Here is a 27382-nt window from a genome sequence, read left to right as displayed (position 1 = left end):
ATATACTTCAATGGAATTATAAATATGATTTTTAAAGCTTGATTTTTTTAAAAAGGCATTTTGATCAAACAAGGCCACCTGAGTGACATCTTCAATAATAGTTAAGTCCACCATTTTAAAGGACTAACATCTTTATTCCAAAGCCTAATTATAAATATAAAAAGGAAGAAAAGTTTAATAAAATGTTTTGTAAGACTGCAATGGGACAGCCCTTAATGAAAGACCTAACAAGAGTAAAGCCAACATAATGGAATTAGAACACAAGTTCTAATCTGAGCTACCACTCATTAAATAATTTCCCTTTTGCTTTGCATATTACACAGTGAAAATAAAAAGGCATCTTAAGAGCACTTCAGTCCCACAATGTAGGATATAAGCTTGTGTGGATATGTGTACATGTACCTGCAATAACATGACGACTTGCAAAAATACATTTAACCTAAAGGCAATGTGTTTTCTAACTAAAAAGAAAACAGGGACACAAAGTTGTCCCATTTAAAATAAAACAAAACAAAAAACACCATTTACCTGTCTGGAAAGACGACCAAAATAAGGAACACCCAATTATATCATATACTTAAAATTGCATACTTTTACTCATCTTTAATAAGTAGGACCTATACAAACAACTTATACTGGATTTTATAAATACAGACACTAAGCAGAAAAATATTTGGGTTATTTCTCTGTTCATCAGTACCCAGAAATAAAACAATTAAAAAACACTAAAGTGCAGACCTACAGGTCATTACGGGCATGATAAGTGAGAAAGAGGTACAGCCAAAATTGCATCTACATATACATTTACATATCCAGAAAATGATTCTTGCTTTAAAAAAATTGTGCAATTTAAAAACGGGTCAGTTTTGTCTGTGCCGTAATACAATTAGAACTTGTCTCTCTGTCCATTAGTCAACTGACTGCAAGACTCAGGACAGCATACTAGGCTCGTGACAACCATACATTTCACTAGAATCATACAATATTGATGCCACCTCCAGAAAATGTTAGGGTCCTCTTGTTGTAGAATGAAGAGCCACTGATATTTGGTTGATTGCCTTTAACCAGAGAGGTTTTCAGTTCCATTTCACAAGCTACAAGAGCTGCATTCAATTCCACTTGAGCTCGATGAACTACATAAAACATGAGGCCTATACTTATAATAATCTGTAAACAAAAATGAAACATCAGTTACATTTTATACAGAAAAATGAAACCAATCCACTAAAAATTTGATTTAGACATGTTTTAAACAGAATGCATCTGAAATATTGTCAAGTTAATAGTTTATACACACACAAAACAAACTCACTGCCATCAAGTTGATTTTTACTCATTGAACAGAGTAATGTTTCCAAGACTGTAACATCTTTATGGCAGTAAATGGGCTCACCTTCCTTCTGCTGAGCAGTTGGTGGATCTAAACTACCTACCCTTGTGGCAAGCAGCCCAATGTTTAACCTGCATGGACAGGACTCTTTAGTTCATATAGAGTTATCATTACTCTTTCTTTGTTGTTACTCCTAAACGTGGAGGGCAAGAAGAAGGTGCCATGGAAGTGACCATTATATGGCATCTGGTAATCTAAGGCAGGAGTTCTGGTGTGGTGCTGTGGGTTAATGAGCCAGATTGCAAAGCCGTTTGAACTGCAAGATTGGCGGTTCAAGCTCACCAGCCACTCCTCGAAAACCCTATACAGAGTTCGCTATGGGTCAGAACGGACTCAATGGCACTCAACAACAACAACAATCTAAGGCAATATCCCTTCTGGCTCATGTAAATTATGCTTGCTTGAAACAAGTCAATACCTTATACCAAAAAGTTTTCTTTTAAGAAAAATCAATGTCTACAATGAAAGTAACAACTGGCTAATGTTCATTAGTGTAACGTGTATCAGTGTAATTAATGTGGTATTATATCTGTGTACAGATATTAATGACCATCAGGCTTAGAGAAAGGTACTACCTGGTATGGTCAAAACTGAAGAAAATAAGGACCACTTAAAGAAATAAACTCCAAAAACAAATAACAAGTGCAAACAAGGTAATGAATGCTGTAATGAAATGAAGTATGATTTGTTGAATGTAAAACGATATTCTGCTCTGTAAACCTTCCCTCAATTCACAACAAAATGTTAAAAAGAAAACAGAAATAGCAAGTGACTATGAACAGAAAACAGACTTGGGAAAAGCATAAGCAAAATCATGAGAAAAGACATCACACTAAAACCCTTAACTTACTTGGGCCACAGTTTCTGAGTGTCCACTAAGATACTATGGTCCCTTTGTGCTTTTCAATACTCTTACATAAAATTTAATCAGAATAGGAGAGCAATCCACATCTTCTAAATGATTTTTATTTAAAGTTCCTTTGCAAATCAGCTGCCTACAGTTTTGAGCAAATACTCTTGTAGAAACAAGGCTCAGCAAGCATTGGAAAGATGAGGGCATGATTTTGAGGAACTTAGGTTTAAGGGGTAAGAAAGGAGGGGGTGCTGATAAATGAGACAGAAGCATAAGCCAGGTAAGAACGGGGAAGGGGAAAATCAAAACAGTGGCAAAGAAGTAAGAACATGTTTTAATAATAAAACCAAGGTCAACAAAGCCTTTTGTTGCTTAGAGATCAAGCTAGATGCATACTGGAAAGTGTGTCTGATTGAAACAATGTTAAGTGAGGACTTCAGAAAGCACAGCTTGTGGGAAGGATGGGGTATCCTTCCACACATAGGACTCCTGGTGGTACAGTAGCTAGGCATTTGGCTGTTAAACTAAAGGACAGTGGTTCGAACCCACCCACTACTCTGCAAGACAATGATGTGGCCATCTGCTTCTGTACCCAAAACTGAAGATGAGGACCACTTAGAGAAATAAGATTGAAATAAACTTCAAAAACAAGTAAAAAAAACATTTAAAAAAAAAAGGAACAATGAGTATAGCAAACAAAAAACTAAAATAGAGGGCAAACACTGCAATGCTTTACAACCTGGGAAGCCCTACGAGGCCATTCTCCTCTGTTCCATAAGGTCAGTATGAGTCAGAATCAACTGGACTGCAGTGGGTTTGGATGGCCAAACTTCGTCTCTCATACTTCGGATATACTGTCAGGAGGGACCAGTTGCTGGAGAAGGATATCATGTTTGGTAAGGTGGAGGGTCACAGAAAAAGAGGAAGATCCCCAGTGAGATGGACTGGCAAAGTGGCAGCATCAATGGGCTCATGGATGGCTACAATAGTGAGGTTGGCCCAGGATCGGGCAATGTTTTATACTGCTATGCATAAGGTACCGACTCGGTGGCACCTAACAACAACAACAACAACAACAACAACACACGCCCTTCCCTGGATTCCTGTTATATAAGCACTGGACTACTAACTACAAGGCTGGTGGTTCAAACTCACCAGCTGCTCCTTGGAAACCCTTATACAGGGTGGCTATGAGTCAGAACCGACTCAATGACACTAACAGCAACAATACACACACACCCTTCCTTAGTATAGTGAAGAACAAAAACACAAAGGAGAAAGAAAACAAGAGAGGGACATGCCATAAATGTGACAACTGTGGAGCACAGGCACAAGTGATTCTTAGGCCAGTGAAACTATTCTGCATGATATTCTAATGGTGGACACTTGACATTATGCATTTGTCAAAACCCATTACAACTGTACAACCAAAAGAGTGAGCCCTAATGTAAATTATGGACTTAGTTAGTAACACTATCAATAGGGTTCATCAATTATAATATATGTGCCATGAACGCAGTTGTTAGTAAGAGGAGAATCAGTGCAGAGGGCAGAGGGGGTACATGGGAACTGACTATACTTTCTGCACAAATTTCCTGTAAACCAGACTGCTCTAGAAAAAAAATGTCTACTAAAAAAAAGAAGGAACAGTGAGTATAGCAAACCAAAACTTAGATTCACCCAAGACTGGGATTTCGGCTGATGATTATATAGAAAACTATGTTGTTGTTGTTGTTCAGTGCCGTCTAGTTGGTTCTGACCCATGGTGATGCTGTGTATAGGGTTTCCAAGGACCAGCTGGTGAGCTTGAACTGCCAGCCTAGCAGTTTAAACAGCTTTGCAGTCTGGTGCACTAACCCACAGCACCACACCAAGACTCCATAGAAAACTATAACACATGATAAAGAGTATCAGAATTGACAGATTAAGAAATCTCAGTTGGCTATCAATACAAGAAATTGTTGTGCTTCCTCGGAATACCTGTTTTGCATTGTTTAATTTTATAGGCACTGAGGGTCCTCCTTTGTGAGTCATCTCTAACAAATATAAGAATACACATGACTTGAACTGAAGCTGGGGTTCTGGCTGATGATTACATAGAAAACTATGTTGTTAAGTGCCTTTACCTACACTGATTTTCCCCATCAAGAGGATGTCTTTCCTCTCTCTTTTTATTTTTCCATAAACATTTTGTAGGCTGCATTAAATCTTCCTGGAAACAAATGAAGTTAAGACATTGGTGGTAGTGTTGGGTGTCACCAAGTTGATTCAGGCTCACATCAAACTCAGGCATACAGATTCCTTCACTTTTTTATTTCATAAATTCCTGGGGTAAAGAAATAATGGCCTTTCATCCCCCTTGTCTTATATCTTAAACTTATTATTTGTTAGTTCAACCAAGGAAATAAGAAATCACTGAAAAAAATTAAAGATTCTATTATCTGAAGAAGCGCCACACTGACAAAGGCATGCACTATATCGGTCTATTATAACTCTTAGCAATTTACTAAGAGACAGCTACTAATAATGAAGAATGCTCATTATTTGGACACAAGTCAAGAAAGAAATTCAATTTTCAAATGGACTACTTAATTTTAAGAAACTAAGAAAACATAAAATATACTTAAATTTAAATTTAAAAATATCTCTGAGAATGCAGAGGGGATGTCAGAATCTTACACTACACCTTAGGATGATTATAAACATAATTTATATATGATGCTATAGATGCAATTCACAGAACACTTAACATTACATCGTTCACATTCTATGTATGTAAAAATAAAGGAACTTTTAACAGTGACTGTAAACCTAGATTCAAGTTTCCTAAGAAAATACAGCTCTGAAAAAATTTGTAAAATACACATAAAAACTCTCTGAATATAAAAAATATTACAAGTTTTCTTTGTTGTTTTGTTAAATATTGTAGAGGCAGTTCCGACTCACAGCAACACTATACGGGGTTTCCAAGTAGTTGGTGGGTTTGAATCAGCACCTTATGGTTCAAATCAACCTTGTGGTCTAGTGCTTATCATACAGCACCACACCAGCCCATTTATTGAAAAACTTTATTTAAGCAAAACTTCAATTCCTGGACTTTATTTATTTAAATGTGTACAGTATAAGTACACAGAAATCTCTGGGTTATGTTTTATCATCAAATCACTGACGCACAGTAACTTGGTAATAATAGTGCCTCAGAAACTTCTGAATAGTAATACCAACAATTAAATCTTAATTATAGTGCCATATATTTAATATAGAAAATTATACTAGCAAGTTAAAGGACCAATAGGTAAACGTAGTATGGTGATCTCATTAGTATAATCTGCTGAGTGGACTATCAAAGAGGGTGAGTCAAAAATTATCTGAAATTTGAATCAACTTTTAGAAAATGTATCATTTTGCTTTTCAATACACTTTATCCATCTGTCAACAAGTTTTCATAATCCCTTATTAAAAAAACATTTTAGGCTTAGCCACGAGCCACAAATGCAGAAACCCTATATAGGATCTCTATGCGTCTGAACCAACAACAACTAATATACTAAAAAAAATCCTAATGCTCTAAGTATACTACTCTAAAAAAAAAAATAAGTTTCAATAATTTGAAAGAAAATTTCCCTGCTAAAATAAACACACAGTCCTGTTAAATCTCATAAAATTATCTCCAGAAACATTGTGTATGATACTTCACATAAAGGCAAAATCGAGTATTTGATTTATTGATGACTTTGAGATAATCACTGGAAAAATGACCTTAATTGTGTCCTTCCCCTTGTTGAGATTCTCTGATTTTGCTTAAGAAAATATTCCAACAAGAATTCATTCAGTTTTAGACACTTTCATATATCCACACAATAGTCAGCCAGGTTTCAGTTAATAATGCAATACCAAAAAAAAAAGGCACATGGAAACAAATAAAAAAAAGATAACCCTTGGCCTTAAACTCACCTGTAAACAGAAAACAAAATATCCGCTAACACTCTGTTCTGCAATGACATCTTCCATTGTCCGCAGGGTGGTACCCAAGTAAGAATTCAGAAGCTGGGTAGGAAGCAGTCCAACTGAAGATGCCATCAGATAGTTGGGTAATGAGAGATCGGTAATCTAAAAGAGTAGATTAAAGGGAATGATTCATAATCAAGTACAATTTCAATGTACTGTAAACCTCTTGCCCAACATTTTCTTTTGGGATATGAGGGAGCTGAAATACTTTACCAAGCATTTTGATTTTTTAAAAATGATTATAAAGGGAATGCATGCAGAATGTATAGAATAAAAAATAAAGAAAAGTTATAATACTCTTATTTCTATTATTTTACCATTGAAAGATGACCTTTATAGCCTATTTTATTTTTCTTACATGTAAATAAAACACACATACACAACACACATTATCACATTGTAAAAACTTGTTCTCATTAAATATTCTTTGTTAGAATGTCTAAATGGAGATGTGGCCAATGGGCTTTGAAGCCAGATGACATTCCAGTGCTGAAAACTCAATAATCCTGAGAAACCTACTAAGACTCTAAGCATCCGATTTTTCATTTGTAAAATGAGGACATAACCATCACCTTCCAAGGTTGTTCACATCAGAAATATTTGTAAGGAATCTAGCAAATACCTAGTACGTACATGAGAGAAACAAACACAAAAGCAGAAATTATCAGTACTAAACAAATATAACAGAGTGTGGATATAACACAATTTAATCACTCATTAGATATGCAACATTTAAAACCCTACTTCATTTATTTGTATATATGTAACTTATTTTTTGCTTCTATGCTGAGATATGAAAATCTTTGTATATTAACCTCAGTGGTGGGTAGCACCAAACCATTAATGACCTTTCCTCCTTGTATTCATGACCTTGTATAGCAGCCCTTTACCCTCTGAATGTGGCTGGACCTAGTGCTTACTTCTAGCAAATGTTGTTGTTGTTGTTAAGTGCCGTCAAGTCAGTTCCGACCCATAGTGACCCTGTACAGGGTGTGAATCTTTACGGGAGTAGAAAGCCTCATCTTTCTCCTGTGAAGCAGCTAGCTGGTAGTTTCAAACCGCTGACCTTAAGGTTCGCAGCCCGATTCGTAACCACTACGCTACCACTAGCAAATACAAGAGGGCTTAAAAAAGTTTGTAGAACAAAATCCTGTATCTTTTCATTCCTTTTTCCATGAACTTCTTGAAGTCCTCTCATAGAACACAACAGAACTTATAGAATGCCATTTCCAAAATTAGGTCACAAAGAAAGGAATTTGCATTTAACTCACTCTCAAACAAGCAGGCCACCATGTAGTGACTAACTCTATAGAGAGGCCCATGCTGCAAAGAATTAACATCTGTGTTCAACAGAGGAACCGTGTTTAAAACTTTGATTCAAGTCTTAAAATGTAGAAGTAGGAGTCAAGAGGCAATTTTGTGGGCAAAGAGACATTAAAAAAGGGCTTTCAGGGCTAAACACAGGTTTGGCAGACAAAGATCTGTGAGATGAGGAAGGTAAGTTGTTCTAGGAAAAAAATGAATAAGGACACCGTGGCAGGGAAAGTACAGTGTGTGTTAATCAAGTTGGCAGTATGGTGTCTATTGTTTATGGGGCACATGCAAGGAGTTCTATGAAACAAAGACAGGACAAGTTATCAGCATAAAAAGTTCTGTCCGTAGCCTTTAAATGTAATTAAGTTTCTCTAAACAGAAATACATAACTGACCTTCACAAATGACATCAATCATATCCACATGGCTATTTTAAGAACACATTTCATAAATCTGAAGTGACTCTAAAAACAATATAGTTTATTAACCTTTTCATGACCAAATTTCATCCTAGGGAAAAAGCAAGTGATATTATTTCTACACTTCTTTTCTGAAAAACTATCTAGAGAATACAAATAACTACTTTCAGCTAATCAATGCAAATTGTTTTGTCGAAGTGTTAAATAATTCAACCCAATCAAGCAACACAAGTTTCATAACACTATTCATAAGTAAACTGGTTCTGAATTATTCTATAAACTAAGACCTGACTCAGAATCCCATTTAGCGTCTATCAATGGTTCTTGCCTAAGTTACAGTCCCAGCTTCCTATTCAGACTCCCTCTGTACAGCCTTGTCACCCAAACCTAACCTTTACTAACCAACTATGTTAAATAATGTGGAATACTTTTAAACATGCAAACTTGATCCTGCTTAAAACCCTGTCCTACTGCCATTAGAATGAGCTTCAGCTTCTTTCAATTTGTGCGTCACAATCTGGCCCTATCTCACGCTTCACCTCACACGATGTTCCTGTCACATCAAAATTCTCTCCATTCCTAGAATATTCGCTGCTCTTTTTCCTTCTGGGTCTTTGTACATTGTTTCTTTTGGCATCGGCACTCCCTCCTTCTCACTCACTATTCATCAATGCCTCTAAGAAACTATCCCTGATCCCTAAAGTCTGCTTAAGAATACTATGTGTGAGCCTGTCCTCTTTCACACTAGAGGAATAAATGAAGATTTCATATTCTGTTTGCCCCTCATTTCTATCCTGGACTACAAATTCTGTCTTGTTCTTCAGTGTCTCTTGTCCGTATCAAGAAGCCTACATAAATTAGGTCTGAGATAAATGTTGATGGGATGCTGAATCTATCAACATAGAAACTGAAGTTTTCTTTATAAATTTGAAGACCAAAAATACTTGTTAGTTTATAATTTACAAGTTCATTGTAACTGGCTTTTCAAAAATTGAGGACACCTTTTCTCTTCCCACAAAAATAATGTCATAAATGGGAAAAAACTTTAATATCAGCAAAATTTAAGCCATTATATTTATATATATACTATTATATTTATTTCTCCATTAGACTACAAATGTCTTGTAGGATGGAGGATGGACTTAGATGCCAAGACTGAAACGCTCTGGTTAGGCAATAACCACCAGGAAGTTAAGCTGCTGGAGGGGGTAAAAGAACACAGCAAGCTCAGAGAAATCCGCCTTTAGTAGTAAGGGGGGGGGGGGAGTCTTCAGTATAAGATCGTTTCTACTGACACAGATGGCCAATACATTCAAGAATCTACAATGTAGCTAGGCAGCAGTGATCTTCATATATACAGATTTTCTTCTGGCAATCTAAGGTACTTTTAACATTCTTCTCCAGCACCATAATTCAAATGCATCAATTCTTCTATAATATCTCTTATTTACTGTCCAACTTTCATATGCTTATGACTGAAAATACCATGTCTCGGGTCAGGTACACCTTATTCCTCAAGATGACATCCTTGTACAGCAGATATGCCTAATGCAAAATATGGCTGCCTCCATTTCCTTGGGTATCTTCCTGTTTTTCTCTGACCCACTACATGAAGCTCCTGATAGTAAGTCCGGAGTATAAGAGACCAAGTCTAGCTATCCTGTCTTCTACAGAGCATTCTGGGTGTACTTCTTCCAACACAGATTTGATTGTTCTTCTGGCTATCCATGGTACTTTTAATATTCTTCTCCAACACCATGACTCAAATGTAGCAGTTTTCTATGGTCTTCCTTATTCACCTGCCCAACTTCCACATGCATATGAAGAAGCTACTGAAAACATCATGACTTGTATCAGGAGCACCTGTGTCCTTAAACGGACACCTTTGCTCTTCAACACTCTAAAGATGTCTTTTGCAGCAGATTTGTGCAATGTAATACATTGTCAACCACGGCTTTGTATAGTCAAGCAAAAGGAAGTCTTTGACAACTTCAATCTTTTCTTTTATTAAGATATTAAATTTTTCTACTTTTCAATGAAGTGCAATCCATACTGAGGGCTATATTCTTTGATCTTCACCAGTATTTTAAGTCCTCTTCACTTCCAGCAAGCAAGGTTGTATCATCTACATACCGCAGGGTGTTAATGAGTCTTCCTCCAAACCTGATGCTACGTTCTTCTTCATATAATCCAGCTTCTAAGATTCTTTGCTCAAGTCACAGACTGAATAAATATAGTGAAAGAATACAACTCTGGCACACACCTTTCATTAATCAACCTTCACTGTCACTATTTCAGTGTACACATATGTTTTATGCCTTCTGCCCTGCTCTAAAACAAGCAAACAAACAAATCTTTTTGCTGCTGCTTCTAACCTATTACGGGCTTAAAGGTATAACCAAAGTAAGTTTGGTACACAATTCTTTAAAGTGGTTCCACTGAACTGTGAGGCAGGGTGATAGGTAAGAACTTTCATTTTTATATTTACTCATTTCTATTTTGTTTGCATTTTTCATTATGATACCCATATACTGCTTTTGTTTTAGAAAAAGGACCTTTGCTATATAAAAAGGTAAATAAAACATATGAGAGCATTTATAGGCCTTAGGCTTTGTGTTGGCTCTTCCTTTGCAGTGACTACTAGAGTTCTGAAGTGGTGATGATGGTGGTTTTGTGCCACCAAGTCGGTTTCCACTTAAGAGTAGCCCTGTGTAAGGTTTCTAAAGCTATAAATCTTTCCAGGAGGAGAAAGCCTCCTCTTTCTCTCATGGAGCTATTGGTAGATTCGAACTACTGACTTTGCAGTTAGTAGCCCAGCTCATAATCTACTACACTATCAGGGCTCCTAGGAGTTCTAAAATAAGAGGCCAGCAAACTTTCTCTGTAAAAGCAGCCACAGACAATACAAAAGCAAATGAGCACTACTATGGTCCAATAATGCTTGACTTATGGATGCTGAAATTTGAATTTCATATCAATTGTACATGCCACATAAAATTACTGTTTTGATTTTTCTGAGGTGCTGTGGATTAATGCACTGTAAAGTCGGCTTGAACTACTAGGTCAGTATTTCAAGCTCACCAGTCACTCCTTGGAAACCCTAGACAGGGTCACCATGAGTCGGAACCAACTTGATGGCACTAAATAACAACAAACTCTTTAAAACTGAGAAACAATTATTAGCTCGAGGGTTGTAAACATACAGGGAGCCAGATTTGGTCCACGGGCCATAGTTTGGCGACATTGCTCTGATGTCCTGGGATAATATCTAATTCAACTGTCTATTCTCACAATCTTGCACATTGGTTGACCCATGGGAGGTCCTCCATTCCATCTACTATGTGAAATGTGCTTGGGCTAGAGCCCTACAACCAAGCTCTTCTCAGACCAACACCAGCATCTTGGGTAAATTCACGACTCTAACATATACTAACTGGACTCCTGGTGTGGTGCTACAGGAAAAGGTAGGCAGTTCAAATCCGTCAGCTGCTCCTCAGAAACCCTATAAGAGTCACTATGAGTCGGAAGTGAGTGGCTAGCACTTAGCAACAACAATAGCATATCCTAATTGTGATATTAATCAAATTATTTGACCTCTCTGTCCCTCAACTGCCTCTGCTGTACAATGAGAATTAGGGTTGAGAAGTGCATTAAAGAAGTAAATGTGTGCACGCCACGAGAACAGTGCCTGGCCTTACACTTAGTAAACGTACTATAAGTATTTGGTGTTGTTGCTGGGATGTACCATCAATTTAATTTAAACAAAGCAGAACCACCTCATAGCTTCCTAGACTGTACTCTCTATGGGAGTCCTGATGTGGCACTATAGGGTAAGCAGTACCAATCACTGCTTAGAAATGCCATACAGGGTCACTAGTAGTCAGAATCAAGTCCATGGCACGTAACAACAACCTTTATAGGAGGAGATTGCCAGGTCTTTCTCCCCTGGACTTGTAGGGTGGGTTCAAACTGTCAAACTTTAGGATAGCTATTGAGCATTTCAATATTGTGCCTAGTCATTAAACTAAATGTACAAAAAAATGTACTTCAATGTTCTCACCTTGAAATGCAGGTAACGGAAAGTACATAATGAAGAAACGACATATTTTGTTAAAGTTTTGTGGCAGGAATTATTAAGGACCTTTTATATCAGAAAGTGTGGCTCAAAAGAATAGCTAGCTCAAGATGATACAGTAAATGTTGGAGCTGAGTCTGACCTCAAGCCCGTGCTTTTGTCCTCACGTAACTCTGCATCTCAATCATTGATTTCTACTCAACAGACTGTTTTAAGGTTTATAGGATATGAATATAAGCGTGCTTTGCAAACTCTAAAGGGCTAAACAGCACTTTATGAATAACAAGATCTTTCACACCATGCTTTTTGCTTTTATTTTAGATTTCAATATAACTGAAACAAAAATCTCCTGTGTGGGTTTATTAAAGAGAAGAAAGCTACCAATCTCTGACTTTTTTTTTTTCAAAACTTGTCTTTTGACCAAAGTGAAATGAGATAGAGAAAGATAGGATCTTCCCTAAAACATTAGCAACAAAAATATCAGAGCCCTATGGAAATAGCAAGCACCAATTTGAATAGTTACTTCTAACAACCGATGGTCATATAACAATTTTGGATTAAATATTACATTTCACAGGCAGCAACTAAAATTTTAAGTTCAAGTTTTCAAGGGCCTACTTTGACTCAAGAAAACTATTGTTGTTAAATGCCATCTAGTCAGTTCAGAAACACAGCAGTCCTGCATATGTTTCCAAGGAGCTAATAAGTTTCAACTGGCAACCTTGCAGTTAGCAGTCCAGTATTATTTATCCTACAGCACCACACTTTGTTGTTATTGTTGTGATATGCCATGGAGTCGCTCCGACTCATAGCGACCCTCAATAGGGTTTCCAAGGCTGTAAATCTTTACAGGAGCAGAAAGCCTCACCTTTCTTCTGAACAGCTGGTAGTTTTGAACTGCTGACTGTGAGATTAGCAGCCCGATTCATAACCACCTCACTACCAGAGCACCACACTTTAATGCTCATTAAATATAGAACTGTTATCCTTATGAATGTTTTTGTTCTTCAATTTTATCAACAAGTTTCTTCCAGATTCCTTTCAGGATTTCATCTCCTTCTGCACATGCATCACTGACCCCTTTTGATCCATTCTGAGTTTCTCTTCCCAGCAACTACTAAAAAGGAGAATATGAAATTTCAAGGCTACAAAGATTTCTTTTGCTATTTCCAGATCAGAAATATTACATCTACCTTTTATGAGTGCTATAGAGTAAACACGGTGTGGCGCTGTGGGTTAATGCGCCAGACTGCAAAGCTGTTTGAACTGCAAGGTCGGCGGTCCAAGCTCACCAGCTGCTCCTCGGAAACCCTATACAGGGTTGCTAAGGGTCAGAATTAAGTGGAAAGCACTTACCAACAACAACAATAGATTAAATAAATGGACACATCAAAGAGCACAGTAATTGCGGAAAGGCAAGAGAGAGCCTGTAGAGACAAGCAGTGAAAATCTGGAATATATCCTGAGTGAAAAAGAAAACCCAGTTAGAGGTCTTCATGCAGAACAGTATCAAGATTAGATCTGCATTATAGAAAGATCTTTCTGGATAGGGAAAAGATTGAGAAGTCTACACCCAAAAGCAGGGAGACCAGGTGGGAAGAAGGCTCAGATGTCAGACAGAGCCAGAGTAGGGGCAATGGGCTGGAATGAAGTGGGTAGAATCCATAGCACTTGAGCAGAGACAAGGGATGGAGCTGAGAAAGGAGGCAGCCAGGTGCTAGAGCTCTTTCCTACCTGGCATACTCCTCATGCCTTTGAAGCTAGCTATGGACATGTAACTTGCTTGTTGTTTTAGGTCAGTGGAGAGTAAGATCACTTCTAGGTAGAAGTTTTAAAAGTCAGTGTGCAATTCATGGCACAGTAAGCAAATGCAAGAAGGTAGCTTTGTCAGACGGAATCCAGAGTGAAATGACAAACAGCAGGTATGTCCCTTACCTGGACCTGGGTCAAGCACAATAAACCCTGGCTTTCTACCCCACTGAGATGTGAAGGTTGGTATGGCACTGTGGGTTAATGCACTGGATTGCAAAATTGGTTTGAACTTCAAGGTCAGCAGATCAAGCTCACAAGCTTCTTCTAGGAAACCCCATACAGGGTTGCTATGACTAGATGGCACTTAATAACAACTGCAGCAACTGAGCCTGACACAATAAGAATCATTAGAGGTTATCTTTTGTATGTATCCAGATAATACAAGTACTTAGAAACACATAAAGTACAAGTTTAGAGATCTAAATACTCCTAAGATTATATTAAGAACACTGGGAATTAAAAAAATAAGTAAATAACACAAAAAACTCTTAGCTATTTCTCAACAAAAATAGAGTATTTTTTAAAGAGGAACAAATTTAATATGTACTTGAAACACTATACTTATGGACTAAGAGCCATATAAAGTACAAGAGGGCTTCAAAAAAATTCATGGATAAATGGAATGAAAAGATAAATGATTTTTTTTCCCATGAGCTTTTTGAAGATCCCTCCAATTTTTTATTTCAAAAGTTGCAAAAGTGAAGTATCAGCATATTTTAGGGGCCACATATGGAAAAAGAATTTTGGTTAAGAATACATAAAAAGCAGTGGAAAGTCCCTAGCTTTCTTCCATATATTCATCTTTTATAATCATCTCTTGCCTCTAAAAATAGAAACACCACTACCTCCAGCACTACCACTAATCCTGAGAACTAACAAGTACTGAGAAGTGACTATGTGCCAGGCAAAATTCTTCATTATGCTTCTGCTGCACTAGGTCTTCGTATACTCATAAACTTGCCTCCATTTTAAAGGTTAAGGGAGCGTGGAGAAAGCCACACACCATGGACTAACCAAGGGCTGTCTGAACCCAAACCTGTGCCTCTCCTGACCACTGTACTTCCCCTTCTTTTTGTGGTAAGCCCCCAAATACTTCTTGTATCATTGTTATTGTTGTTAAGTGCCGTCGTGTAGATTCCGACCTATAGTGACCCTGTACAGGGTTTCGAAGGCTGTAAATCTTGATGGGAGGAGAAAGCCTCATCTTTCTCCCATGAAGCGACTGGTAGTTTTGAATTGCTGACCTTACGGTTCGCAGCCTGATTCATAACCACTATGCTAATAGAGTAGGTATAAAAAATTTTAAGTGGAATGAGAAAGAAAAAGAAAAAAATGGGGATAATCTCAAAGATACAGAGAAAAGAAGAAAACACAAGAATTATCTAGAAAGGGGAGAGCTTCGGGTAATGAGAGAAGTATACAGCAGAGAGGGTAGCAGTAGAATGAAGCTCTAAAAGACCAAGGGAAAGTTAGACTAAAACTAACATCTGTCTATAAAAAACTTTTTCTCACTCCGATGTATTCAAGCACACCCTGGTGGCACAATGATTAAGGCACTCAGTTGCCAACCAAAAAGTTAGAACCCACGGGCTACTCTGTAGGAGAAAGATGTGGCAGTCTGCGTCCATCCATATTTACAGCCTTGGAGACCCTACGGGGCAGTTCTCCTCTGTACTATCAGGTCACTATGAATCAGAATCAATTAGAAGACAGTGAGTGACTTAGCAGAATTCAGAAACCATTTTGTTTAAAATGGCTGCTTCTGTAAGCTAACAGTTCAGAGTTACAGATATAAACAAGATGTAGTAGCCCATATCCAGAGGCTTCACAACCCACCCTGCTGATAGCTAGTACTAAGAATTCTAAAGTAAGATGCACTTGATCAGCTGAGCCTGGGTTCAAACCTCAGCCCCACCACTTGGCAGCTGCATGACTCTATAAACAAGTTCCTAAACTAACAAGCCTGTTCCTTCTTCAGTACACTGGGTCTATAATACCAATTCCAAGAGACCCTTTTTCTTTTTTTCCTTTTTACTTAACCCTATAATATTGGCGTAGTGGTTACGAATCAGGCTGCGAACCTTCAGGTCAGCAGTTCCAAACTACCAGCTGTTCCAAAAAAGAAAGATGAGGCTTTCTGCTCCCATAAAGATTTACAGCCTTGGAAACCCTGTAAAGAATTGCTATGAGTCGGAACCGACTCCACGGCACATAACAACAACTTTAATGTTAAGGTGTCCTGGTGTGGCACTGTGGGTTAATGCCCTGGACTGCAAAGACAGTTTGAACCCCAAGGAAGGTGGTTCAAGCTCAACAACCACTCCTCGGAAACCCTATAAAGGGTCTCTATGGGTTGGAACCAACTCGACAGCACTTAACAATAATATCAAATTCAGAGTTTCCCTTGTCAAGCTCAGATTAAACGACATAATTACCTAAAAGCATTTTCAAGTACAAAGTACAAGTTTTATTCACATGTTTAATATGTATGAAAAGAAAGGCCTGCATTCATGTCAGTTAATAAACATTCAATGAGTCCTTATTATAAAGCTATTACTATGTTGTTGTTAAGTGCTTTCAAGTCGATTCCGACCCTATATAGGGTTTCCAAATAGTGGCTGGTGGGTTTGAACCACTGACCTTGTGGTTAGCAGTCCAGTGCTGATCTACACTAGGACTCCTATGCAGCTCTATATATACAATGACGAAACGGAGCCATACTGTTGAGACCCTGCCTATCATCAGATCATAGTTCAAAGTTTAGCAATACCATTTATTTACTACCATGTGACCATGGATAATGAGGACAAAAATCAACATTTGAGTGTTTGTTAAACCAGGTTCTGTTGCATATATTTATAATCTGCAATCCTTTTAATAACTATGAAGTAGGTACCACCACTCTCCCCATTTCACAAGAAATGGAAACACATATAAGCAACTTGACAAAGGTCAACTAGATTCTAAGGCAGAGACAGAGCAGGACTGCAGAGTACCAGACCTGGGCTCCTAATCATCAGACACCACTGCCTGTCTACAAAATGTGCATAAATCACCTTCTACAAGGCTGGTTTAAGGATTAAAAACAATATGCATAATATGCACATCCTAGGTGGAGAAAGGCACAAGAACACAGCTGTACTGGAGGACAAAACAAACAGAAAGAAACGAATGCAAGTTCTTTAGTCCCAATCCCCTTCCAAAGTCTTAGGCCACTTGATCTATTATTACCTAAGGTTGGGGCAAAGATCATGTTTATATTTCTTACTATAAGAGGATGGAAAAAAGGCAAAAACTGAGACTATATCAAATTATAGTAGACACAAAACTTTATCTCTACAGAGCACCTTCCTACTGCCTCCATTAGACATCATTATATAGCCATTGCTGTTGTTGGGTAAAATCAACAGGAGATTTGCGAAAGATTATTTGAAAAGAAAAGAGAAAAATCTTAATGTTATCACAAAGAGGGAACTGATTAAAATTATTCTTAATTAAAAAAAGAGAGCGAGAGAAAGCTTCAGAAGACTATGTTGATACAAAATAATGTGTCAGAATTGCTAATCATAAAATGCATAGATTTTCATAGATATTCAGTTTTCTTGAAATCTTGGTGAAAGGCTGAGCTCCTGGGAATCACTCTATTAGCTCTCTCTGTAGTTTAGAATCGCTGAATTCTGGAAACTAAGTAATCTAGTTCAACCCACTCATCACTGAAAACAGGAATGCAAGGCCAAGGCTAGCCAGTGATCTGGTCCAAAATCACATTTGGATTCCTTTCTTCTAATTGCATGTTCTCCTTACTGGCAGCATTTCATTCCTATATCATTTGCAGGGCTACAGAAAATCAAGTAGAACAAACAGAACACATCAATCCGAGAGTGGAAAAGAACATATGTATGAACAAGCTTCCTTTGCAAGAAGAAACAATTCAAGATTTTAGGAATCCTGGTGGGGAGCTGTAGGATCAGCACCAGACTGCAAACCACAAGGTTGGCAGTTCAAACCTACCAGCTGCTCATGGGAAACCCTGCTCCCAATAAGTAGGATTCAGAACCTAAGGACAACAATGAACACGAAAATAAACTCTCAGTGGTAAAAAAGGTTACATGTCCTATTTTTGTTTTAGTCACCATTTCTCTGTAGGATAAGCATTGGACTGCTAACCACAGGTTGGCAGTTCAAGTCCACAAGCCCACTGGGAGAGAAAGATGAGGTTTTCTGCTCTCACAAAGATTTATATCCTAGAAAATCCTGCAATGGGTTGCTATGAGTTATAACCAATCGATGGCATTTAACAATTTCAAAATAAAGTTCCTCCGGTGAAAGACAAACAGGAGAGTTTTTTTTTTCTTTGGCATATTAAAGCAAATATTTGAAGAAAAAGCCTATAACAAATCTTTCTGTTGTTGTTAAACACCGTCCAGTCGGTGCCAACCCATAGTGACTCTGTATAGGGTTTCTGAGGAGTGGCTGATGAGCTTGAACCGCCGACCGTGTGGTTCAGATTTTACAGTCCAGGGCATTAACGCACAGCGCCACACCAGAACTCCGTAACAAATTTTGCGACTGTTGTTAAGTGCCCTTGAGTCAGTTCCGACCCGTAGCGACCCTGTATAGGGTTTCCAAGAAGTGACTTGGTGAGCTTGAACCACTGACCTTGTGGTTCATACGAACTTAGTCTATGGCTACCCTCTCCACTGTTGACCCAAACGCGGCCTTCAGCACCATATCGGTAAATCTTTGGTTCAAAACCCTGGATGCATTTGTGCAAGAGAAGGGAAACCAGGAATGCAAAGCTGTTGTTCTCTGACTTTTGCCAATATTGCTTAACATTTTGACAAATGCTAAAATGGACCCATTCAGCTCTCTCAGTCCTTTTGCTGCGTTTAAAAGATGCTCCATTTTTAATCAAACTCCCATCATCTCTTTCAAAAGGAGACGTTCTCTACCATGTCTCCTACTGAGGCCCCGGCTTTATATTTGCTGTACTTGTTTGTGGTAGATTTCTCCAGGAGATGAAAACCAAGGTTAACTCCTATTGTAAATGTCCCTTTTAGCGCCCAGCTAAGCCAGTCACAAGTTTGCTCCACGCAAGGTAGAACGATGGACCAACGGGACACCACTTACCGAAAACACTGCATTCTGAAGCCCAAAAGGTATAGGGGTCAGTCTGGCCAGCGCGACCACTTTCAGGCCGCTTCCTCCCTCCACGACACGAATAACGGCGCTCAGTTTCTCGCTGCTCTGGATCCTGGCGGCCACCCAGGCGGTGAGCAGTCGCTTGCAGACCACATGGGCGATAAAGGTGCCGATAAGAACGCCCACCACCATCAGTCCCATGCCAAGCACGAAGCCGTACAGGTAGCCGGCGGCCACGTTGAGCACGATGTAGCCCCAGCCGCAGGGGAAGGAGACCAAGATGAAGCCCACGACGAAGAGCAGTACCCCCAGCAGCGAGTCGAGGGTCTCCACCCAGAGCAGAAGGTGCTGCAGGTAGCGGCGGACCAGGGCCAGGGAAGCGAAGCACAGGGCGGCCAGCACGCAGACCAGCACGAGGCTCCGGCACCAACAGGTGCTGCCGAGGCAGCAGCAACGCCAGTTCCTCACCTCTGCCACGCCGACCACCACGCCGCCGCCGCTCGCGGGGCCGCCAGGGAAGGCCCCGCTCGGCGCCGGCAGCTCCGAGGTGGCGGGCGGACTGTGGCGCTCCAGATAGACGCCGAGCAGGGCGCCCGAGGCGGCAGCTGCCGCCGCCGCCGCGCTCGCCCCGCCCCCACGGAGGAGGCGGTCCGCCCGCACGTCCCCGCCGGCAGTCCCTGGCAGGGCCCAGCGGGATGGCAGTTCGCCGCGGCCGGGTAGAGAAGCGTGAAGCAGGAGCCGGGGCAGCGTTTGGAGCTGGCTCCCGCCAGGGCTCCTCATGCTTCAGCCCCACGCAGCCTTCAGCCCTCCAGTTCCTCCGCCGCGGCGTCCGACAGGCGGCAGCCCTTCATGGCGTCCCACACGCTCGCCACAGTCCCAGCGTCCGCCCTGGGGGCGGAGAAGGCCCTGCACAAGGGTCAGGAGTCAGTGATGGGACAGAACGACTGAGAAAACTCCAGACCCCCGTAAGGGCCGAGCCACCCCTTTTCAGCCGGAGGGGGCGGGGCAGCCCACGAGCGGCGTTCTGGCCCCGCCCCCGTGACGCAGAGTTTGGTCTGACGGCGGGTGGGACTAGGGCACTGCTGTGGGAAATCTCCGAGACCAGAGGAAGGAGCTGAAGATGTTTGTGGGTTCCGGAGAGGCGGGCCCTGGCGTGCTCTTGACCCTCCCTGGAGGATGAGCAAGTGCCTACACTTCGGTGCGCATGCTTGTTTGACAAACTGAAGGGACCGTGCTCAGATACAATTTAGACTTTCAGTACCCTTTGGTCCTTTTCAGTTACCGCTGACAAGTGCGGGCCACTCTCAATGGCACTCATCCACAGCGCCCTTTCGGACCCGGGGAGAAGAGTTCTTGGTCAGCTCTGAAGCCAAATTGTTCCATGTCCTCCCATCCTTTGATTTGCTTCCCCACTTAGTGACCCCTTGTGGGTTTCAGGAGATGAATTGATCCCTAAGAACTGGAGAAATTGAGTATAAGGAATTGATCCTTTAAAAATTAAGTATAAAGAAAAAACAATTATAAAGACAAAATACCCTTTATAACCCCAGGCTTTAGACAAGAGGTTCTCAGAAAGATTGACAGAAGGCTATTTTTTAAAGGCTCCTGCTACCAAATGACTGTTGCTTAGTCTCGTTTGATCTTTCTTTTTCTCACTTTTAACCCATTTAAGGTTAGTGCTATCCCAGAACCCTCGGTTTTAGAGTTCTCTTAATCCTCACATTCAAACCCACAACTTTGATCCCACTGTTCCTCATATGCTACCTGTGCCTCTTTGCCCACGGTTCCCTTGAACCACTTCCTATTGTCACATCCTATTAGAGTTCTTCCGGTTGTTAAGTGCCCTCCAGTTGGTTCTGACTGATTACGACCCGACCCTGTATAGGAGTCCTGGTGTGACGTTGAAGGATAAAAAGCACTGGACCTCAAGGTCAGTCTGAACCTCAAGGTGGTGGTGTAGTATGCAGTGGACTCAGTTCCCACTTATAGCAACCCTGCATAGGGTTTCCCAGGTTGTAAATCTGTATGGAAGCAGAAAGCCTCATGTTTCTCCCATGGAAAGGCTGGTAGTTTCGAACTGCTGACCATGAGGTTAGCAGCCTGACTCATAACCACTACTCTACCAGAGCTCCTTGAACAGGAAGGTAGGCAGGTCAAACTAACTGGCCACTTCTTGGAAATCCCATATAGGGTCCCGATGAATCTGAACCGACTCCCTGACATTTAACAACAAATAGGGCTTCCAAGGAGTAGCTGGTGGGTTTGAATCCCCAACCTTTCGGTTAGCAGTCCATTGCTTATCCTATAGTGCTACAGCAGTATTACTTTACCTCATAAAACTGTTGTGAGAATTAAATAAAATAGAAAAAGTTCTTAGCAAGATATCTGGAATCTTATATGTTCAATAAATGTTAGCTTTCGGATAGTATCCATGATTAAAACTTTCTTCATGTAAGAGTTTCTTACCTCTGTGGATAACTGACTAGGATACTTTGGGTCCTTAATGATAAGGCTTCTGCTTGTTTCTTCATTCCATTGCCCTCAATCTGCCTTGGGTTTCTGAGTTCTGTAGCCCCTCAAAGGTACCAAGCACATGCGCTTCTTTTACCCCTTTCCCCAACTCTATTTACTGTGTCTATAGGGTTCAAGTGCCTCTTGCTCCCTCAGCATTTCACTGATGTTTTGTTTCTTTTGTAAAAGTTTCTCACATTACTGTCCAATCGCCACCACATCAAATTTGGTACTCTCCTTACACAACTGACTCCATGGCACTTAACAACAAAAACCATTCCTCCAACTACACAATTATTATCACTTTTGTCTCATTGTTGTTGTTGTTGTTAAGTGCCATCAAGTCAATTCTGACCCATAGGGACTCTGTATAGGGTTTCCAAGGAGCAGCTGGTGAGCTTGAACCACCAACCCTGCAGTTCAAATGATTTTGCAGTCTGACGCATTAGCCCACAGCATCACACCAGGACTCCATTTGTCCCATTAGAGTTTCCTTTTTTGTTTACATCACTGTCCACCCCCCTTTGTAGTTTTTATTCACCTTGAGTCCAAGACTTTTTTAATATAAGAAGCAGAAAGCGCTTTTTAAATGTTTATTGAATTCATAAATGCAATTTATGAGGAAAGACATGAAGGCAGGAAGACCAGACAAGAGGCTAATACAATTGTCTGGGTAAGAATCCATGAAGGGGCTGAATTAAAGAAATGGTTGTAGAGTTAACAGGATTGAGATAATTCCAGGGAAGCCACTACTTCCAAGACTTGATGAATGATTAGATTTTGGAAGAGAGGGAGAATAGGCCAAGGATAAAATCTAATAAGGCAGTGAATGGAAAGCTGCCATTGACCAAATCAGAACATACAGCAAGTCTGTGGAAAAGCTAATGGGTACAGTATTGGTACCTATGGCTTGAAATATCTGATACCTTCAGGTATGCCATTCTAGTTGTTAGTTGCCTTGGATACCATTCTGACTCATGGTAATCCATGTATGAGATTAGAAAGCCAGAGGGTTTTCAAGGTTGTCACCTCTCAGAAGCAGATAACCAGGTTTGTCTTCTGAAGTTCTTCTGGATGGGTTCAACCTACCAACCTTTTGGAAAGTGGTAGAACACTTAACCATTTGTACCAGCCTCCTTGGCATTTCAGTTGGTTAGTTGTGTGTCGTTGAGTTGGTTCCAACTCACAGCAACCCTATATAGGGTTTCCAAAGCTTTAAATTTTTATGGGAGTTGAAGGCCTCATTTTTCTCCAGAGGAGCAGCTGGTGGATTCAAACTGCTGACCTTGTGGTTAACAGTCCAACATATAACCCACTACACCAGTAGAGCATTCAGTAGGAGAGCATTCAGTGTACCTGGAGTCAAATCCGACTTATAGCAACCCTGAATAGGGTTTCCGAGGCTATAAATCTTTACGGGAGCAGAGAGCCTCATCTTTCTTCCATGGAGCACCTGCTCTAACCATTGTCTCAACACAATGTATAACCCACTATGCTGCCAGAGCTCCTTAGCGCATTCCAGTAGGTGGTTGAAAATATAGAATTTCAATGGACTATCTCCCCTAGAAATTTTTATTTGAAAGACATTGGTGTATAGGCATCATTTAAACAAATGAATAAATGGTGGTAGGCATGCCAAATATTTACTATTCTATTTGGGGTTCATAGCAGAATTTCTCTTCTTGACCCCTTTGTGGTTGGAGTGGTTCACATGGTGCATTCTACCAATGAATTGTGAACATAGCATTTAATTGCTGATGCAAGACCTTCCAGAACTCTTCTTCCCTCTGCCATGGTAATCAGCAATATTCCAGAGAGTAGATGCTCTTAAGCATTTTAGTCTTGGAGGAAAGATGATGTAGAATGGAATCCCTAGCCACCTCATGATGGACATTTTATATTAGTAAGATGAATCTTGGTTATTTTAAGCCACTGGGATTGAATGGTTTTGTTACCAAAGCATATCTTTGTTATTCCTGACTAATATGAAGGAAAATAGAAAATGTATAAGAATGAAAACTTGAGGATACCAGTGTGTTCGTTAGATCTTTCATTAAGAGAGAAACAGAAACTCAGACCATCTTAATTAAAAGAAAGGATGGAGAGTAATGTATATCAATAGCTATTAAGGAACCTAGGCCCCTCGAGGATAAACTACTCTCATTTCTCATTGTATCTGCTCTTCTCCAACTCTTTGATCTATTCTCATGCTACCAATGGGCTAATTAATAATCTTATCCTCTAGTTCAAATTTCAAAGCCCTTAGTTTTAAGCCTTCCTGCGCTGTCAGCTGCCTATGGATGGGCAATTTGGGGGCCTATCTTCACCCAGGTTGTTGCCCCTCTACAATTTATTTTCCACAAAATTAATGGAAGTTATATTTTATAAATGCAAATTAGGCTTTGTCTTAACACACCAATATCCCACCCCCAGCCAAGACCTTTATATTGCAATAGAAAAAGGCCAATTCCTTTCTGACCCACAAAGTCCTTTATGATCTAGTTGCTACATCACCTCCCCTCATCCTGCCTTTCCCTCTGCTCCAGGCACACTGGCCTTCTGTCTCTCCCTTACATGAACCAAACTGGTTTTCACCTCAGTGTGTTCACACTCTGCCCCTGCTGATCTCTCTTGTTCAACACTCTTCTGGCGTATAGAAAGGTTGGTTTCTTCTTATTCATTTTAAGCTCTACTGCCATCTCTCCAGAGATTACTTCTCTGATTACCCTCATCTGATGTACTGATCTCTCTGAGTCTATATCACGATCCTTCTTCTTAGCACATATCATCATCTGAAATTGCTGTGCTTGCTTACTCCTTTATGGTCTATCTTCCCCAAGTAGAATTAAAGCAACATGAATAATGACATCTTTTCCTTCTTGTGATCCCCTCTGCTCTAATTCCCTAGAATAATTCCTACCTAAGCAAACATTTTTAAAATAGGTGAAGGAGATGGTGGGTAGTTTGCTCATGCACTGTCTCTTCTCTGTTAGTCCTACATCTGGGTGATTCTCGACACTTCCCTGCCTTGCTGTGCATCTTAAGAAGTTGGCATCAATACATTGCCCCACCTAAATTCTACTGTGCTCTGGACAGGGCTTTGAACCTATTCTACTGAGTTCAATCATGGTCAATAAAGTGAAACCAAAATGGACCCAAGTTTGTAAAAGGTATATGAACTGAAATGGTAGCCTGAATGGGAAAACATACAGGTTGACATCCTGCTAGAACCTAATCGTCCTCTAAGAAAATAAAGGCATAAACCATAAAATTCTTAGAAAACAACAGAGGATGAGAGTTATGGGACCTAATGGTTTTGCTTAAAAAAAAAAAAAAAAAGTATAACAAACATTACCACAATAGAAGACAAAATAGATAAATGTGACCTCATAAATATGACAAGCTTATTATCAATAAAAGACGTTATAAAAGGAAAACAGACAATCTACAGACTGGGAAACAATATTCAGGAACATTTAATGCAATAAGGATTTGATCCTAAAATCTATAGAAAATTGTAACAATTCAACAACAAAAACACAGCTCATTCACAATATATGTAAAGGACATCCAGTCAACAAACACTTGAAAAGATGTCCACAATCATTAACTATTAGAGATGTAAATTAAAACTACAATTAGTTACCATTTTACCCCAGCTAAAGTGAAACATTAAAAAAAATAAGAAGCAACTGTTGGAGATGATTTGGGAGATTAGAACCCTAACCCATTACTGGTGGGACTGTGAAATGATATAATCACTATGGAAAACAATATGACATTTTCTCAAAAAACTAATCATAGAACTACTCTGTGATCCAGCAACCCTACTCTTAACCAAAAACAAAAGCCATTACCAACTCATGGACAGAGCAGAACTATTCCTTATGGTTCCAGAGGCTATAAATTGTCACAAGAGTTGACAGCCTCATTTTTATCCTTTGGAGCAGATGATGAGTTTGAATCACTTACCTTTCGGTTAGCAGCGCAAGGCTTAACCCACTGCACCACTGAGTTTCTTAGGTTTATATCCTAGAGATTTAAAAGAAATGACCTGAACAATGGCCTGCATTCATTGTTGCTGCAAATACGTGGATCCATCTCATTGGGGGTGTTCCCCTTTTTTATTGAACTTCCGTTTTACCAAGCATGATGTCCTTCTCCAGGAAGTGATCATTCCTAATAACATGTCCAATGTATCAGAGACAAAGTCTAGCCATCCTGATTTCTAAGGCGCATTCTGTCTGTACTACTTCCAAGACAAATTTGTTTGCTCTGGGTCAGTCCATGGTACTTTCAATATTCTTCCCCAACATCATAAGTGATTGAGTTGATTCTTCTATGGTCTTCCTTATTCATTGTCCAGCATCACTTGCCTGTTGTGGTGGTGGTTGTTAAGTGCTCTCAAGTCTGTTCCAACTCATAGCGACCCTGTGTAGGGTTTCTGAGAAGCAGCTAGTGAGTTTGAACCTCCAAATAGTTCAAGGTGGTTCAAACCAACCTTGAAGTCAAGTGCTTATCATATGGCCCAGACACACTTTACTCTTCAAAGTGATATCATAGCTCATTAACATTATAAAAAGGTCCTTTGTAAGATATTTGCATAATGTAATATGTCCTTTGATTTCTTTACTGCTGCTTCCCTGAGTGTTGATTGTGGATCCAAGCAAAATGAAGTCTTAGACAATTTCAATCATTTCTCCATTTAACATGACATTATTTATTGGCGCAGTATGGGGATTTTTATTTTCTTTACATTGATGTGCAATCCATACTGACAGCTGTAGTCCTTGATCTTCATCAGCAGGTATTTTAAGTCTTATTTACCTCCAGCAAGCAAGGGTGCATCATTTGCATATCCTAGGTTGTTAATGAGTCTTCCTCCAATCCTAAGGCCATGCTTTTCTTCATATAATGCAGTTTCTTGTATTATTTGCTCAGCATAAAGATTGAATAAGTATGGTGAAAGAATACAATCCTGACATAACACCTTTCCTGATTTTAAACCATTCAGTATTCCTTTGAGGAACTGCCTCTTGGTCTATATACAGATTCCTCATGAGTACAATGAAGTATTATGAAATACTAATTTTGCAGTGTTATCCATAGTTTGTCAAGAACCACATAATCAAAAGTCTTTGTATAATCAATAAACTACAAGTAAATGTCTTTCTGGTATTCTCTGCTTTCAGCCAAGATCTTACCTGACATCAACAATGATATCCCTAGTTACACATCATCTTTTGAATTTGGCTAGAACTTCTGACAGTTTCCTGTTAATGCACTGTTGCAGCAGTTTTTCAATTATCTTCAGTAAAATTTTATTTGCATGTGATATTAATGATATTGTTTGATGCTTTGTTTTCTACATTCCATTGGGTCTCCTTTCTTTGAAATGGGCACAAATTGTCTTTTTCATTTGTTGTTGTTGTTGTTAGGTGCCATCGAGTCGGTACCAACAGAACGAAACTGTGACAGCAGAATGAAACACTGCCCGAACCTGGGCCAACCTCACTATTGTTGCCACACTTGAGTCCATCGATGCTGCCACTTGGCCAATCCATCTCATTGGGGTCTGCCTCTCTTTCTCTGTCCCTCCACTTTACCAAAGATGATATCCTTCTCCAGCGACTGGTCCCTCCTGACAATATGTCCAAAATATGAAAGACGAAGTCTGGCCGTGTTGGCCTCCAAGGAGCACTTCTTCCGAAACAGATCTATTGGTTCTTTTGGCAGCTCATGGCACTTTCAATATTCTTCTCAAACACCGTAACTCAAAAGCATCAATTCTTCTACAGTCTTCCTTATTCACTGTCCAGCTTTCACATGCATATGAGGTTATTGAAAATACCATGGCTT

At 39.8% G+C, this 27382-nt stretch overlaps 1 protein-coding gene across 2 annotated transcripts; it reads right to left on the bottom strand.

Moving 5' to 3' along the window:
* Positions 1-348: 348 nt before the first annotated feature.
* TMEM64 (transmembrane protein 64) lies at positions 349-19792 on the bottom strand. 2 transcript variants are annotated; one of them, XM_006859228.1, is made up of 3 exons: positions 19001-19792; positions 6198-6353; positions 349-1167 (listed from the first exon to the last, which is right to left on the bottom strand). In XM_006859228.1, the coding sequence occupies exons 1-3, from the start codon at positions 19790-19792 to the stop codon at positions 976-978; spliced, it is 1140 nt and encodes a 379-aa protein (XP_006859290.1). In that variant the 3' UTR covers positions 349-975. The 2 variants fall into 2 exon arrangements, with proteins under 2 accessions (XP_006859290.1, XP_006859291.1); XM_006859229.1 differs by lacking the exon at positions 6198-6353 and having other exon boundaries at positions 402-1167.
* Positions 19793-27382: the final 7590 nt, after the last annotated feature.

The sequence above is a fragment of the Chrysochloris asiatica genome, unplaced genomic scaffold, assembly GCF_000296735.1.
Source record: "Chrysochloris asiatica unplaced genomic scaffold, ChrAsi1.0 scaffold00031, whole genome shotgun sequence".
Classification (NCBI taxonomy): Eukaryota; Metazoa; Chordata; class Mammalia; order Afrosoricida; family Chrysochloridae; genus Chrysochloris; species Chrysochloris asiatica.
Note: the sequence above shows the minus strand (reverse complement) of the source record. Positions and strands in the feature narration are given on the sequence as shown.